We start from the raw sequence: 17,575 nt of genomic DNA, 5'->3' as shown, positions 1-17,575 counted from the left end.
ATGCTCTAGGGTTTTTGGTAGTTGTGGCACGCAGGCTCTAGAGCACAGGCTCAGTAGTTGTAGCATGCGGGCTTAGTTACTCCACGGCATGTGGGATCTTCCCAGACCAGATATCGAACCATGTCCCCTGCATTGGCAGGTGGATTCTTAACCACTGCACCACCAGGGAAGTCCCTAGTTCTTCCTTCAATTCTGTCATTTTTGTTTTAGCATTTTGGAGACTATTTTGTTCATTGCATATACATTTCTAATTGTTAAATCTCCCAGAAGTATTGGCCCTTTTATCATTATGAAATTTCCTTTTTTTGACTTTAGTAATATTTCTTGTCTTAAAGTCTATTTTGTGTGATATTGATATAGGTATTCCACCTGTATTATGGTTACTGTTATATGGTATAACTTTTTCCTCTCCTTTCCCTTCAACCGATTTTTATCTTAAAATCTAAAGTGTGGCCCTTGTAGACAGCATATAGATGGACCTTTTAAAATCCAGTCTGATAATTTCTGCCTTATGATCTGTTTATTCACATTTAATGTAATTATTGATATGGTTGGCTTTACATCTTCAATTGTGCTGTTTATTTTCTGTATATCTTAAGAGTTTTTGTATTGTTGTTCCTCTCTTCCTTCTTTTGTGTTAAACAGATATTTGTAGGATGCCATTTTAATTCCTCTTTGATTTTTAAACTACATTTAAAAAAGACATTTTCTTAATAGTTGATTTCGGGGTTAAAATATGCATTTTATCTTATCACAATCTACTTTTCTAGTAAAATATAGCAACTTTGATGCAATATAGCTCCATTTCTTCTCTAATTTTGTATTATCATTTTCATGTTACCTTTATATTTTTATAAACCTAGAAATGCAGTGTTACAATGATTGCTTCATACAATTTTAGGTCTTTAAAGAAATTAAGAAAAGAAAGATAAATGTGTTTATATAGTCTTTTACTTATATATTTATCATTTCTACTACTCTTTATTTCTTCCTGTCAATTTGAGTATTGTCCAGTGTCTTTTCACCTGGAACAACTTCCTTAAGTATTTCTGCTTGAAGCACATATCCTCTGTTGTTTTTCTGAGAAGGTTTTTATTTTACCTTTGTTTTTAGAGGATAGTGTTCCCAGATAGAGAATTGTGAAAAGGTTTGTTTCTTTTTTCTTTTAGCACTTTGAATACATTATTCCACTGCCTCCGGCCTCTCTTATTTTCATGAAGAAGTCATCATTAATCATATTGCTTTTCCCCTGTACATGATTAGTCATTTTCTCTTGCTTCTCTCAAGATTTTTTCTTTGTCTTTGGCTTTTAACAACTTGAATATGAGGTGTCTAGGTGTGAATCTCTTTGTACTTATCATACTCGGTATTGGTTGAACTTAGATTGCAGGTTAACATTTTGCATGAGATTGGACATTTTCAACCATTATTTCTTCAAATATTTTTTCTTTGCCCTTTGTCTCTCTCCTCTCCTTCTAGGATTCCTATTACATGTATGTTGATACCCTTGATATCCTACAGGCTTCTGAGGGTCTGTTCATTTTTTTCCTATCTTTTGTTCTCTGTATTCTTCAGACTGGATGATTTCTGTTGATCTATCTTCAAGTTTACTGACTGAGTCTTTTGCCCTCCTCAAATCTGCTATTGGGCTTATGTAGTGAGTTTTAAAGTTTGGGTTATTGTACTTTCCAAGTCTATAATTTTTATATCTTGAATAGTTTCTCTTTCTTTCATTATATTGAAATTCTCTTTGTTGTATCATTGCCATCATATTTTCCTTGAATTCTTTAAATACAATTTCCTTTTATTCTTTTGATATATTTCCAATAGCTGTTTTGAAGTCTTGTCTGCTAAATCCTGTATCTGGGACCATTCAGAGACATTTTCTATCTTTTTTCCTCATTATGGATTATATAATGTTTTTGTCAGAAATTTGACTTTTTAAAATAATATTTTGTAGCAGCTCTGCATTGATTGTTTTTTCTTCCCTCGGGATTGTTTTTATTTTTATTGTTTTGTTTTAATAACTTCCATGGCTTTAATCTATGGGCTGTATCCGCCATGTTATCTGGCTACTGATTTCTCTGTTAGGGATTGCCCTGTGCCTGCATAGCTTAGTCATTATTCAGTGATTAATCAGAGTTTGTGCTCAAACATTCTGAGCCAGTCTGTGCTGATGGAGCTGGTTGTGGGGTGGAAAGCATATTCAGTGTTTTCAAGTCTGTACCAGCTTTAACTTTCCTTTGGGTCTTCTTGGATCTCTCCTATGGAATAACTTCCTTGTCAAGCTGGGATATGTGGAGAGCTTATTTAGGCCCTCTCTGCCTCTCTCATTTACATTTTCTATACTAAATTTTTTGCTAGACCATCAGTCTACTGCTCATCCCTACTAAGGCCACAACTTCAGGTTAGCAAAGCTGGATACTTTCCCTGTTCATTTACTACAGTTTGCTTTTTTTTTTTAATAGACGGTATTACTTGTATGGGGTTTTTTGGCTTCCTCTCCAAATCATGTCAGCCCTCTCTGGCAGTAAAGCTCCTGGTTGTCATGGAGCCCCACCCTGACAGAAGTACTGCACTGACTGAGCTGTGGGGGAAAAGGAGCAGCACCAAGCAAGACTACCACAGACTCCCACTGTTCTCATGCAAAGTGTAGCAATTTTTCATGAATAAATGCTTCTCAGTTTGTTGTTTGTGATTACTAGATGTGCAGAACCATGAAGTCATTGTTTTTGATAATTTTGTCCAACTTCATAATTGTATCTTGGAGAGAAGATTTGCTGACTTACTCATTCTCTCATCACCGGAAGTCCCGTCTCACCTGGCAACTTTTAAAATGGCATGTTCACTTGGTGACATTCCACTTAACAAGGAACCATTCTATAGATCCCTTGTAATATTTTGGTACAAATTTTGGGTCTCTGGGAATCAGAACAGTTGTTCACCATACCATTTACCTTGCTATACAATCTAACATGTTAATCCTGTTTAATGTTAGGAATTTTACACTTCAACAATAATTGTAACTTTTTTGTGTACTCCCCTCTTTTGAAAATCACATAAGTGGCATCTGACACTGTTTGTGATACTGAATATAATAGAAGTTTATAAATAAGCTGTTTTACAATTCTCCTTTATAAATGAAGATATATAGTATTATATTTTGTCTCTTCCATAATAACAGAATGTTTAAATGGTTAACATTTGTGCTGCAGTATAGCTTTCTGGCTCATGAAAAATGAAAGCTATCAGCGATCTGGGCAATAAGATTCATCGCCAATAGTCACTAGCAACAGCACACAGCATTTTAATATCAGTGAGGTCCACAGCTAGCAGTAAGAGCTGGTGTAATTGAAAGACGTTTAGGTGCAATCATTCTGCTGTTTGTTCCTTGCCAGGTTCAACATGGGATTGTGTGAGTATTTGAAGAAAACAGCATTTTTAAAAATATCTTTGAAAGATTTAAAAATGGTAGATAAGTGCTTAAATTTAAGAAACATGGTAATTTTAAAATCATGTGGCTCTAAAATAAAAAGGCATTTTATTTGTCTTGGTTGATTAAAGCTTTAGAAAAGCTACTCCTTGGTTACAAGTGAACCGATAATTCTGGTCTAATGTTGCCGTGGTAACAACTCATGCTGATATAATTGAGAACATCTTATACATCCTGGTTCGAACATTTTCTCCCTGCCATTTTGAGTTGTTCTAGTGGTATATGAAGAAGCCTAGGATAACTAGCTTGAAAGAAATTAAACCTAGTTATACACATCTTTGGCATTAATCTGATGTTTACTAGTGATATCTCGCACTGAGCAGTTATGCTTTGCTTCTAGGGGCTTCTCTTTTTAAAACAAAAGAAAAGCTCTTTTCATTTTCTGTGTGCTGCATGCTCTAATGTATGTGTTTACACCATCGGTTCTTATACCTCTAGAGATTAGCATAACTCCCTTTGCTGTTGGATTGTTGTTTTGAGCAGTATGTTTTGGAAAGGTTGATTTTCATCATGAGTGGTAAGTATGCTCTCTGAGACTCTGTAGGTTTGTATTTTTTTAAAAATATTTAACTATAAACGCAAAAAAATGTTTTTTAGAGGGACAGTTGTAAAGCCAGAACTACAGTGGATTACATTTTCTCTTGATGCTTTTGCATTTAGGGATTATAGTAATTTGCTTTTTAAATCCATTAAGAACTGTGAACAATTAATACCACTATTAATAGTCAATAGCAGTAGTCAGTTTCTAATCTATTTTATGGTGTGATTTATTGTATTCATTATATTCATTAATACATTGTTATTAATTGTGTTATAAATTAGTGAGTAAAAGACCCACTGTGGTAAAGGAGGAATTTTTTTAGTATCTGATCCTAAAGATAATTAAACTTTCCTTTTATTGGCTTTGTCTTTCTAATATTAATTTTTGTTAGCTTCTTTTTGGTTATACAAAAAATACTCAGTTTTGCATAAGATGTTGCCAAAATTTAATTGATTTATTTGTTGCTTTTAACTATAATTCATTGAGAAATAGGAATTTAATGATGAAGTAAATATATGCATTTTGGTTTTGGAGGCTTTGTTAAAATTTTTAGAAATAATTTTTTGGGAAATAATTTGTTAGAACAAGTACTTTTGTGATAGTTTCCTTTTTGTTTTTGTAAATATGATTTATTTTTTTCCAAACATTTTTTAAAATGTTTTTTGAGAAAATACACTACAGTATATACTGCAGTTTATCATAGGGTAAAAGCTGTTCACTTTAAGCCAAACCTGCAGCTAAAAATAGATATCCTGTTGTTAGAGGGAGAAATATTTGCTTAGAGCATAATTCATTAGCATCTTTTTGCTTAACTAAAAAAGAGGATGTTTATTAAGTTAACCTTTGAATCAGATACATGTTTAGGAGAAGTGTTATATGGTTTTTCTCTTAAAGCAGTCTATAGTTTATACTTAAAAGATTTGGAATTGGAATTCAGAACCTGAGAGAGTTGGGTTTTTGTGGTATAGTGGTAGAATTCCAAAATAGATGAACATTTTCTTCCATAATTAGAGACCATCTCATTATTGCCAAGAAACATTTTTTATCCTGCTGCTGTATAATATAAACCTCTTCAACACTGTTAGGTATTTATTTATAGAAAGATATTAGATGTTAAAAGAACAATTTTGCATGTAATATATTAAGAATGAATTGTTATTGTTGTTATCCTGTTATTCTGTTAGATAGATATTTCTGTTCTAGTGTTTTAAATTTGGGCTAATATTACAAAAGCAACGTGTTAACATTTATTAGGATTCCTTGGATATCAAAACTGAATATACCTGGTTATCACACTTAAAATACTGGATTTCTTTGAATCCAGGTAGTGTGTTTTTTCTCCTTGAAAGTGTTCTAGAGGTTTTACAATTGGATATGTTGGTTTTAGCTGAAGAAAACTGTTACTGCTTCTCTATTGCTTTTTCTTTCAAGAAAGCTGTGGATTATTCAGATAATATTTGATATACTTGATCATATTGGTCTGCCCTTATAGCCTTGTTTTTACCATAGGAATTATAGTAATGACAACTAAACGTTCTGACTTTTTCAGGATTGTCCAATTTCAACTAATGTTACTCATAAGTGGTTAAATGCCTCAGCCATTTCAAAATGTGGAAAATTTCAAATGAAGTGTGGTTTTATTTGTAAAAATGAGCAAATGTCAGACCTTTTTATCTAAGTCTTTAGCTATACATGTGATATTTATGTGTATGTGGTACTTTTCTAGTTAAAAAGCTATTTCTTTTCTCCTTCCTTGCCTATTAAATATCAGCTTTTGGGGGGAATAGTTTTCTCTAGAATCTATCTTTAGCCCTCTTTTAATGCTGCATTCTCTCTGAATGATCTCAACAGTCCTACATCTTCGGTTGTTACCTGAATGTTCAGTGCAAAAGTGAATTTTCTCTTTCCATCCCAGATCTGCTCCTTTTTCATTCATCCTGATTTTTGTTAATGATCCCACTCGCCATGCAGGAACTTAAAACAGAAACCTTGTAATCACTCTGAACTTGTTTCTTACTCCCCAGACATGCACTCAGCCATAAATTTCTATTGATTCTACATTAGAAATGTCTCAAAATCACTCAATTTTCTCCATTATCACTGACACTGAGAATGCTTTTAGATCAGGAATTCTGTATCTTTTCAATCCTATTGCAGTAACAGCTTCACTGGTCTCAACTTCCAGTTTTATATCCCTCCAGACCATTTTCCATGCTGCCATTTTAAAACTGCAGATGTGCCCATTTATTAACCCAATGTGAAAACTTTCAGTTACTCCTTAGTGCCTCTCAAATAAAGGCTAAACTCCTTAGTGGGGCATATGAGAGCAGTGGCCTGCCTTTCTTGCTTTATTTGCACCACTCTCATAAAATTCTGATCTAGTCATATTATACTACATATTATTCCTTGCTCCCTTTCCATATTTATATCTTTTATCATAAAAGTTCTGAAAACCAGCTATGCTTTTCAGTGCCTCCATTATTGACTCTGTAGAGTCAGATGATTCCTCTATACTGCCAAAGCAAACTTATAAACTATAACAATTATTTGTATTATACTGAAATTATATATTTGCATATCAGTTTCCAATCACCATCCTTTGAACTCCTTAAGTCAAGGACAGTGCAGTGTTCATCTCTGTGTTTCCAGTGGTTACCCTAGTGCCCGAAACATAGTAATGAACTCATAAATTCTTGTGAAATAAATTAATGATTAAAACTTATCCAATTTTTATATAGTACAACAGTTTTATTACATTATTGATGAAGAATATCAGTCATGTATTTTGATTTTTTTGGTTCCTGTGCTTATCGGAACATAACTAGCATCATTATATCAAAATCTCAAATGAAAACTCTGATTGGCCTTGTGGTAGTTGAGGGCAAGTCTCTGAAAAAGATTTGCTATGCTTTGAATTACAGGAAAGTTACAGACTTGAGCAAAAGCATTTGAGTAATTCCCCTTTTAGATCAATATTTTCTAAATTGAAAATTTAGGAACACAAAACTGGAAAAACAGTATATCAGTGGAATTAAAGATGGGTACTTGCCTAGAAATGTACAGTATCAGATTGAAGATCAGAGCCAAAGTTTAACAGTTTTATCTTGAGTAGCTTGCCTTCATGGAAAAGAAAAATAATTTCACCCTTACTAACTTGGATGGATGAAACTTTTAAGAAAGACTGTGGGAGAGATGCGTGGAAAATCCAACACTGCTGATTTCTTTCATTCTAAAACAATTAATAGTGGGACAAGTTTGTTAGTCTAATCAAGCTGAGAAAGTGGCTTTTCTTCTTCCAGATATAACAGGGCTCTTCCCTGATGTGACGGGCATCGCACCTAGTAAGGAACCCTATAGTCCTGGCTCTATTCCCATTTTGGATTATTTAAATGATAATATAAATATGTATATGTATCAACTAAAAGACCTGAGAAGTTGATTCTAACATACCCAAATAGGAGGTGGGAGGATCCACCTTATTTGGGGGGAGGATTTGTAAAGTTTTGAAAGGCTTCTCATTGTTCATGAATGAATAAACAAGAAAAGTACCAATGTGGAGCCTATAAAAGAGATCATGCTCAAGGGTAAGTTCACAGCCTTCAAGAGGAAGAGAATGAACATATGTTTAGAAAATATTTATGAGGGAGGGTTTAAAATAGGAAATTATAGATAGCGTCTATGTGGAATTCTTAAAAATTTCAAGTGAACATGGACTCTATAAAATAATACGTTAAAGATAAAAAGATGAAACAAGAGACTAGGATGAGAGGAGAGCTGGATGAGAGGCAGGAATAGAAAAGAAGCAATAATGATATGATAAGAGAAGGTTATAGGAAAATGAACCTGGTATTTGTAGAGTATAAAGCTGCATTAGAAGCAGTAAAGAGCAAAATAATCACTGCAGGAAGTTAAATTGAACATGTAAAGAACTAACTTGACAAGCTACCAGAATGTAGGGAAAATGGACAGGATAAAAATTATGAGGTGAAAAGTATGTTAGATAAAAGTAGGAACTCTACAAATTGAATGAATAGCATTCCTTCAGAACAGATAATGACTAATAAAACAGAAACAATCATAAAAAATTATGATTCAGGAAAACTTAGTTGAAGAAAAACCTAAAAGTATACACTGAAAGAGCTCATTGTGTATGGACAAAAATTAACAAAAATACTAGCACCTAAATATATCCTGATGGAAGTTTGAATTACGAGGATAAAAAATGAATTCCACAAACATCCAGGTCTCCTTGTATCTTACAAGTTAACACACATTTTTTCTTATACAGAAAAAAATCCATAAATTGGAGACTGGATAATTTGAAAATCCTTCAAGACCAAAAATTAACGAAGATACAACAGCACATAGAAATACTGAATAAAATATAACAAGCATCCCTTTAAATGAATACTTAAATTTACAAGAATATAATAGAAATCCCCAGTGTGCAAAAAGTCAAATAGTAAGTGAAAAACCAGAGCTGTAAGGGAGAGCATACTTTGACTACCCTGAGGAAATGTTCATACCTTGGTGACAAAATGGCTTTTGTTTTAAATGGCCTCACAGAGACAGAAAAGTTCTTTGATCCATGCAACTTGGGATTTCTTAGACTCGTGTATAAAGCCAGGATCCTCAAAGGATCATAACCTCAGTGAAAGCATAGACTAAAAAATAAAACATCTCCACTTACACAGGGAGAAAATAAGGAAGTTTACATTTCTTGGCTTGGGTTCCTGGGGAGGGGCGAGGGCTGTGTGTGCATGTGTATGGGATGCTTTTCCTGAGAGTTTGTAATCAACTGCTTTTTCTCCAGTAGCTTTCACGTTTTAATCTGTATTAATTGTGTGGTTTAATAATTTTAAATAAAATACCTTATAGTAACAGTTCCAGGCTGGTAACATCTATCGGATGCCAGGCAGAAGCTAATACAAAACATATCCTCATATCAAACCCTGCAGTTTTCTCACAGATAAAGCCCCACTGAACTTTGAGTTCAGAGTCCAAAATCAAAACAGATACATAACACACACACACAATCTACAACAAAAGATATATAGCAGATACAACAGCATTAGACCCTAACAAGAATGTCAGAGTAGAATTGTCACATACAGACTACCATTTAAATTAATAATCACATAAAAAAGAAATATAAAAGAAAAAAATTGTATGCGCTTCCCACAGAGCCTCAAAATATATAAAACAAAATTGACCCGTTTAGAAGGAAAAATTATAACTATGTAACATTTATAGATATATATATAAAGAATTCTCACCCAGTAATTGGAGAATACACAGAAATATATAGAACACTTACAGAATTGATTATTTGACTACACATATTTGATATACTTTAAAGAATTGATACATAGACTGTGGTCTCTGACCACAAAGCAATTAAGTTTAATCAATAATAAAAGACTAATTAAACAAGTAAACACAAATGTTTGGAAAATTTAAAAATTCAAATAACACAGGTCAAGAAATAACTCATAAATTTAAAATTCAATTATGTATCAGAACTTGTGCAGCTAAAGGATTTAGAGACAAAATCTTAAATGTGTCTGTTAGGAAAAGAGAAGGACATTTGTGATGTAAGGATGCAAGTAAACAAGTTAGAGAAAGCACAGCATGGTTAATCAAAAGAAGGAAAAAAACTAAGAGACATGAGCAAAAATCAGTGGAATAGAAAATATTCATCAGAGCCAAAGCTTAGTTCATGGAGAAGACTTTTAAGAGAACTGATTAGAACTGTACCTATTTAAGATTTAATCATAGTTAAAATGTTTATTCAAAACTTAGCAAAATTAGGACTGGACAGTTTTATAGTCAAGTTCAAAAAACAAAAATTTTAATCTTGTACAAAATTTTTCAAAGAATTAAATAGGAGATATTCTTAACTTCTTAAAAATATATATTCTAGTAATTGCTTTACAAGTAAAGTATGGGAAAGAAAAGCAGAAACATGTTCTTTGAAGTTAGGAGCAGGAGTAGGATGCTCATTGTCTCTCTCTGTACAGTATAACACTGTGAGTCATAACCTACACGGTAGGACAAGAAAAAGTTGGAGTAAAAAAAATTATCATTATTTACAGATATGTGATTATCTACATAGAAAATTCAAGAGAATCTACCAGTGTTATTTTAGAATTAATGAGAGTCTGCCAGTCTGCCATATAATAAGATCAGTGTATAAACATCAACTATGTGCTATACATCAGCAACAAACAAATAGTAATTTTTTAAAAGGTCTCCCTTTTACGATAGCAACCAAAGCTCTAAAGAACCTAGGAATAAATCTAATAAAAGAATAAGACCTTTAAGAGAAAAGTTATAAAATTCTACAGAGATATTTAATATTTAACAAGCAGATATTTCATACCCATTAGATTATCAAAAATTAGAAAGTAAAAATTAAACAGTAACACATTTTGTTGAGGATATGGATCATCAAGGATAGAGTGGTAGTATAAACTGGCACAACCATTTATTGAGCCACTTACTATTTAGTTAAGTTGAAAACGTGCATACCCAATCATCTAGGGATCCACTCCTAGCTCTATACTGTCCGGCAACAAGACAGAACATTTGAATTCAGGACCAAATGGAAAATCTTTAGCATATGATTCTGGTAGATATAATATCCTCTGAGAAAAACCCTTAGTGAACAATTAAGGAAGTAAAGTACATTTCAAAGAGCATTTCAAAAATTGCCTGGGTCATTAGTTTTATGACTATAAATTTACTTTAAGTTTTACAAAATCCTTTAGGGAACATCTTCAGTCAAACATGGCTTGGATGGCCTAGAAAATCCACAGCATCCCTAGATAGAGAGCAAGTTTGGAGAGAAAGCATGTACATGTGATTTGTAGTGAATGAGTACACTCTGTGAATTCATAGTGTATCCATCTGTCCATATAGATACTAGTCAAATAAGTTAATGTGTTTCTTTCTATAATTTGATCATTTAAATATATATGTCTCACCAAAAGTTTAAAATTTTTTTAACTGTAGTGAAAGAGTGGGTCAATTATAATGTTCACTTGTAACCAAGACTTGATAAAGAATTAACTAATAAAAAATTGTAAGGAGAGGACAGAAGAGTAAATGTAAGTAGTATTGCGATAAGAATAGCCTTTATTGCCTATTAAATTTTCTACCACTCATTCATGTGTGACTTTGTGCAAGACTAATTAATATCTTAGAAAACAAAAGTAGGCCCATTTGTGCCATTAAGTGGTCCCATCCACTGAACTACACAAATAACAGTTATAGTAATTAAAGTTGTTTTTTATACCCACTATCATTTTAAGGTTACAGTGAATTTGCTTTGAACGAACATGTTTGAATATGGTGAAGGAAAGTGTCTCTTCAGCAAAGTGAACACAATTGCTCTTCAGATTAAAGGGATAGAAATATGATATTTCATTAATACATTTCCAGAGTAGGGTTTTGACTGGTTAAAAAAAAAGTATGTATCCAAAGAATTAATTGTAATCATTGTATAAAACACTTTTGAATATGTGTTTTTCATTCTATTCCTATGTGTAAATATCTAATGAACATTTATGGGTTGATAACCTCTTGTGTGTATGTTAACAACTTTATGTGTTATTTAATCTGTTTAATTTATTCTTTTTGATCAAGCACGCAAATCATCAGAAGCATCTGGTAGGAAACCACTTTTTACAGAATAATTTGTTTGCTTTGTTGCTATAAGTTGGATTTTATGAGGCATTTTGTAGCAACTACAATATTTTATATTAGTTTACTGAAAATATTTGTACTACAGCATGTATGTGGGGGGGTATACTTAGAAATAACAAACATGGAGTTCTAAAGAGGTGAGTGTTTGAAGTAGGGGTGGCAGAAGACAGTATTACAGTCTACTAGATTTACACTTCCTAGAGGTTTTGGAAGAGATTGTACTGTTATTTGTTGATAGAACTTGGTATTTTCATAACTAATTTACCTCCATTCCCATCCTGTTTTGTGCTTTCTGACATACACTAAATAACCTAAATAGAATAATGCTTTTATTTAGGTAAAGAATGAAGATGAAAATAATTTAATTACAAAGAGATTAGGGGGCCCATGAATTATAATCTGCTCAGTAAAAAAAAAATTTAACTTATTACAAAAAAAGATACTATTAAGAAACAACTGCTTATAGTACCTAATACTTGCTCTTTCCCTAATAGAAAATTTTAGAGGAACAGCTCCTTTTCTTATTCCCTAAATGGATAGCCATCAAGATTTAAAATATTCAGACCTGTAACCCCCACTGTTCTTCCTCCTTTCTTCCTCCTTACTCTATCTGGCTCCCCTCTTTCTTTAGCAAGTGATCTTGCCTCCTATCTTCCAGAAGAAATGGAGTACAGCAATTGTGAATAACTCAGTTTACTCCTGTGCCTTTCCACATACGGAAAAGCGTCGCTGTGGCGAGCAGCTACCTCCCTGATTGGGCATTTTCTTGCCCATACACTTCACCTCCCACTGCTGCTGTACACTTTTACCCTATGCTGCAGCTATTTCAGGTCTGTTGACATTTCCTGAGTAAACCATGCTCTTTCCTTTATGCATTTGATTCAAGGTCATCCCAGCCTATCTTTGTCCTCAACTTCATCTGCCAGAGGAACTGTTTATCCTTCAAGATTCAGCACAAATGCTGCATCATCTTTTATGCCTTACCTTACTACCCAAGAACTTCCTCTTTTGAGCTCGAATAGCACCTGTAGATTTCTTAGTTGTAATCCTTGTCACATTCTATTACAGTGGTTCATCTATTTCCCCTTTAGCTTCTCATCTCCTGTATAGTGGAGATATGTTTATTCTTTGTTGTGTTCCCAGAGTCTAGCTCAGTTTCTGGTACCACTGAACAGTGCTCAATAAATGTTGAGAAGATTGTTAAACCAGCACCAATTAAGTAAAAATACCTGGAAGACACTATTGTCTCTCAGAAGGGACTTAATGAAGTATTACAATTCAGAGTGTCTTTCCTACAGTAGAGTTTTGAAAAAGAACAGAAGTCCAGAGATGGCATTGCAGTAGTTATAGGATGTGTTTTTCAGTATATGCTACTTAATATTATTAGCGCTATTGCTATGAGGAGTTAAATTTTTTGTTAGCTGTTTTAAGGAAAATTAGAATGGTATTGATTTTGGCGCTGAACAGTAATTATTGATTTTGTTTCCTAACCATTTAATTTTAAAATATTCTATTTGAATATGTTCAGTCAAATCATTAATGTTTTAGTCTGTACATAATATTCTGTAAAAATGTGTATAAGTGATTTCATGCTAATATGCTGTTTTTATGAGTGTCATTTAATCATTGTTTAATTTATTTTTTGGATACAAGCTTGCTCCTCTTCAGAAGTATCTGGTAGGCAATTACTTTTAATAAAACAAATGTTACCTTTTAAAACTTTTAATTTGGTTGTTTGCAAGTTGTTATGCTCCTCTGAAAGTTATATTTTTATAAAATATCCTGAGTTAATAAAATACTTTAGTTGATGGGAGAAATGGTTTATTTAGTTTTATGTTGAGTTTTATCTACAGAAATTATTTATATTTCAGTTTCTTGTGTGATATTTTAGAAACAACAAATATAGCGCTGTGAAATAGTGGGAGCTGTACAGGGTAGCATTAGACAGATTAATACACACCACTTAAATTAGATAACCCAGGTTAATGAAAGGTTGTTGAAAGAAAAATATAGTTGTAAATTTTGAGTAAAACAGCTAATATTTTAATTGGGTATTTACCTTAGGAAGTTTATATTCTATTTTGTTCTGTTTTCTATTGTTTCCCTTCTATTTTCTGACATCAATTAAAAGAAGTTAAATAAAAGTGTGCTTTTATTGTAAAAGAGGTGTCAAAGAGAGAGGTGACATTTATCACATTACAAAGAAAACTGGAGAATTCAACATCTGGAGTAGTTATAATCTGTACAGTAATAGATTTCTAAACCGTTCTTAAAAAACATGAATGATAACCTCCTTTAAGCTTCGCATAATGGCATACTGTAATGAACAACATGCCCTTTTTATAATCAGTAGCAATCTAGAATCTATCAGCAACACAGAACCAAAAATTGCCCAGTAAATAAATTTACTAACTATAATTAGTGAAACATTGCAGAATTATCTGAATAACATGGAATAAAGATATGCCATACTTGAATTTTTAATAAATTTTCCTAATGTTTAAAATGAACTCTCTAATTTTTAACAATGTTGTGTGTATAAATACATTCAAAGATATTTTGAGGGTGGTAAGATTTACGTTTTTTTTAACGTACTTGTAGATATGCATAAAAATTATCACTTTGTTTCTTCTTTCTTCATCTCATGAATGTGGGTAAATATTTCTACAAACCAACCCTGGGTGAACATATAGATTCCTTTGGTATTTCTTAAACTGAAGAGAAAATAAGTTTATGTGGAAAATAAATGTAATTGAAGTATATACTTCTGGGAAGAAATTGAGGTAATTTTTGGTGTGTCCTCATTTTTTTAGTACCTAGTTTGCTCCAATATTGACCAGTACAGAACAAAATATATTTGCAGAAAAATCCTTTGTTGAGACGTTTTTTCCTAAGGAGTGTTACTAATCACTGTGTTTTTAGATAGGTACTGATGATTACTAAGAAGCATTAGAACCAAAATTATAACTCATATGTGTTGAGCTCCAAAACCTGTGGCTGTTGCAGGGTATCACAAGGGTTTAAATTGAGTGTAAATGTAGATATAGCTTATATACGAACACAAAAAGAAAACAAGTGAGAACTTCAAGTATATGCTTTATAGGGAACTCCAGACACTGCAGTGTTTGAATTTGGCTCTCTCCCACCACTTGTAATATTAACTAGTTGCCAACACCTTATGTCAGTGGATATAAACTTTAAAAATAACTAGAGAAAAGCATTTAGAAAGTTAAATTCACCACTGTGTAAAAATAATAAAATCCAAAGCAAATACATGTGGTTCTAGATTGCCTATTGTTTTAGAGTTATTCTTAATCTAGCATGTTATAAAATATTTTATTTTCTGTGTTTATATTTATAAGGTATATATTTTGGTTAACCAATATTTTTACAAAGAGTTAACTGTGTTCATCTTTGCATCTAAATAGTACACATATAAACCAAACATTTCATGTGTATATGTATACTTATGTGACAACAAGTGTTGCAGGAACAGAGTTTTCTTCATGGAATTATTTAATGACATTATAATTAATGCTTATCCTTACTCTAAAAGGGAATCTATTTGTTGAAATAATTTGAAAAATTTAACATCTTTAATTCATACCATTTCTTATAATTTTCATATAACACCTTTATGAGAACTGTTATTTACTTTCTACAGTGTTACTTGACAGTAAATTCAGAATACTGATGAGTACAGAGAGTATTTCAAAGATTTTCCTGAATATCCTATTAGTGCATGAAATTCAGTAGTACTTAAAATTTTTAGTTTATTCACCAAGCAGGAAAAAAGGAAATTTTCCTTCAACTTACCATCTTTGGCAAATACTGCCAGTCCTTCCTTTGACCAATTACTTTTTTCTTAACTCAAGATCCAATTAGCAAGAAGTGACAGGAGAAGCTGAAACAGGATGTTAGGGATTTTTTCCTTTTCCTGATTTTCTTCCATGTCTCCAAATTATCTATACTCATGCAGGCATCTGGAGAGTTTGTACTGCAACTTGATGTGCAAGTTCTATAGATAGAAAATAACTAAAAATATTTTTCAAAAGAAATCAGAGGTATATTTTGGGAATCACAAGTTGTTTCTTAAAAGCCACAGTTGCATTTAGCAATAAATTATGTTTTAAATTTATTTTATAGCTGTCGTTTCCAAGTCAATGGCATGTGCAGATGTCTGTTTCATGCAAAAAAAAAAGATCTTACTTATAAAACCACTCTTCTTCAGTTGTAACTAGTATATTAACTTTTTAGAAGTAGGGTGACTTGAACCTTCCAAAACTCAAAGAAAATGTAATAATTTTCCACCCCCAAATCCACCCCCAGGAAGAATTAGATCATATTTGCATAATTAGTTGCAATTATTTGATTCATTGTTTTGGTGAATGAGATTTTCATACAATGGAAAGATTCTAATTTTTAAAATTATTTTTCTCAAATTTTCTAAAATAGGTATTTTGAGAGTATTTTGCAAAATACAAGTGACAGTTTATATAAAGTAGTAAAATAATATCTTCAGAAATGCACACTAGTGTTACATAAAAACTAATGTCTGCTGTTGGTGCCTGTTAACACCATTTTGAAATCTCAAAGCACTTAAAATGCCAACAGCTTTCTTGTTTAACAGTATTTTGCCAAAGGTACTTCTTTGGGGGTAAAGGAGGAAATTACGATATATCTTACATGCTTCAGTTTAATACTACTGCATCATTAGAAGGTCTTATTAAAGTATTTGTGAACCCCTCATTGAACTTTTGTCTTTTTATCATCATTATCATCATTCTTATTATTACTTCTGAAATAAATGCCACTGTGCCATTGTTTAGCCTTTTACTATTTCAACACTATTTAAATCCTATTTTCATCATTATTTATAGATTCAGATATGAGGACTATTGGGAACTCCCCCCCCCTCAAAAAAAAAAGAAAGACTAAAATAATTCTTGTGTAGTTAGGTTTTGCTCTCTCAAACCTAACTATGGGAAAAATAATACATTTTGTTAATGCCATTTTATCTCTCTGGAATTTTTTTCCATTTGTTTCTAAAACCCTGAATTTATATTGTAAACAGAAGTCATTGTTAATAGCTTTGTGGGAAGACAATGAAAAAGAGGAATCCTTTTAAATGATTCATCATATATCAAATCTAAAACTTCAGACCACAGCTCTATAAAATAATGTGGCTATTATTGATCACTATATAAACAATATAAACATCTGATTTTCAATTGCTTTACTTTAGTTTATATTATAAATTAGGCATTCAGGCATTTCGTTTGCTCCAAATTTAGAATGAGAGTTTTAAGCTATTTGGGTTTTTGGTTGTGGTTTGTTCTGTTTTATTTTTAATTCTTTGTGGCTATTCTTTGTGTTAGTCTGTAGTTTTTCCCTTTCTCTTTACCTTTAGTAGAGAGGATACAAATCTAATAATATAAATCCTTATACCCGAAAACAGCCCTTTATCAAAGTCAGTTATTTTTGAAACTCCACAAATCAACAAATTCACATTCTCCAGATTTTTTACTTCTTATGTTTAAAGGCTCTGTTAATATCTGCTGGCTTATTTATTTATAATAAGTATTTTGTCCTATATTGATTTCTAACTTTTTTCATTACTTTCAGGTATGTTTTCAGGAACAGTATTTTTATTATTAAATTTGAAATTATCAAAGTGACCTCCATAGAGAACAGTATTAGATATTCTTAGAAACTGGAGAAACTGCTTCTTCTTTAGAGACACTAAATAGCTCTCTAGTATATCATGGTTGTGAATACATGTTTCATGGCAACAATAGTTGACTTAAGTCTGTGTTTTTTAAGCAAGTATATTT

General features: G+C 32.1%; 1 protein-coding gene across 7 annotated transcripts in view; it reads left to right on the top strand.

The window, feature by feature from the left end:
- Nucleotides 1–17,575, top strand: part of PRKACB (protein kinase cAMP-activated catalytic subunit beta) — a 138,684-nt gene that overhangs the window by 71,597 nt on the left and 49,512 nt on the right. The window contains exons 1-3 of one of the 7 annotated variants that reach the window (XM_067043618.1): nucleotides 3,155–3,415; nucleotides 11,682–11,705; nucleotides 13,395–13,418. The exons of 3 other annotated variants lie outside the window; for them this stretch is intronic. In XM_067043618.1, coding sequence (XP_066899719.1) covers nucleotides 3,406–3,415; nucleotides 11,682–11,705; nucleotides 13,395–13,418 — 58 coding nt within the window. In that variant the 5' untranslated portion in view covers nucleotides 3,155–3,405. Of the gene's footprint in view, nucleotides 1–3,154; nucleotides 3,416–3,635; nucleotides 4,011–11,681; nucleotides 11,706–13,394; nucleotides 13,419–17,575 lie in introns of those variants that run through there. 3 more of the 7 variants (XM_067043626.1, XM_067043637.1, XM_067043644.1) reach the window with 3 other exon arrangements.

This window comes from Kogia breviceps, chromosome 1, assembly GCF_026419965.1.
Source record: "Kogia breviceps isolate mKogBre1 chromosome 1, mKogBre1 haplotype 1, whole genome shotgun sequence".
Lineage (NCBI taxonomy): Eukaryota > Metazoa > Chordata > Mammalia > Artiodactyla > Physeteridae > Kogia > Kogia breviceps.
The sequence above is the reverse complement of the archived record's forward strand: the minus strand, read 5'-3'. Positions and strand labels throughout refer to the sequence as shown.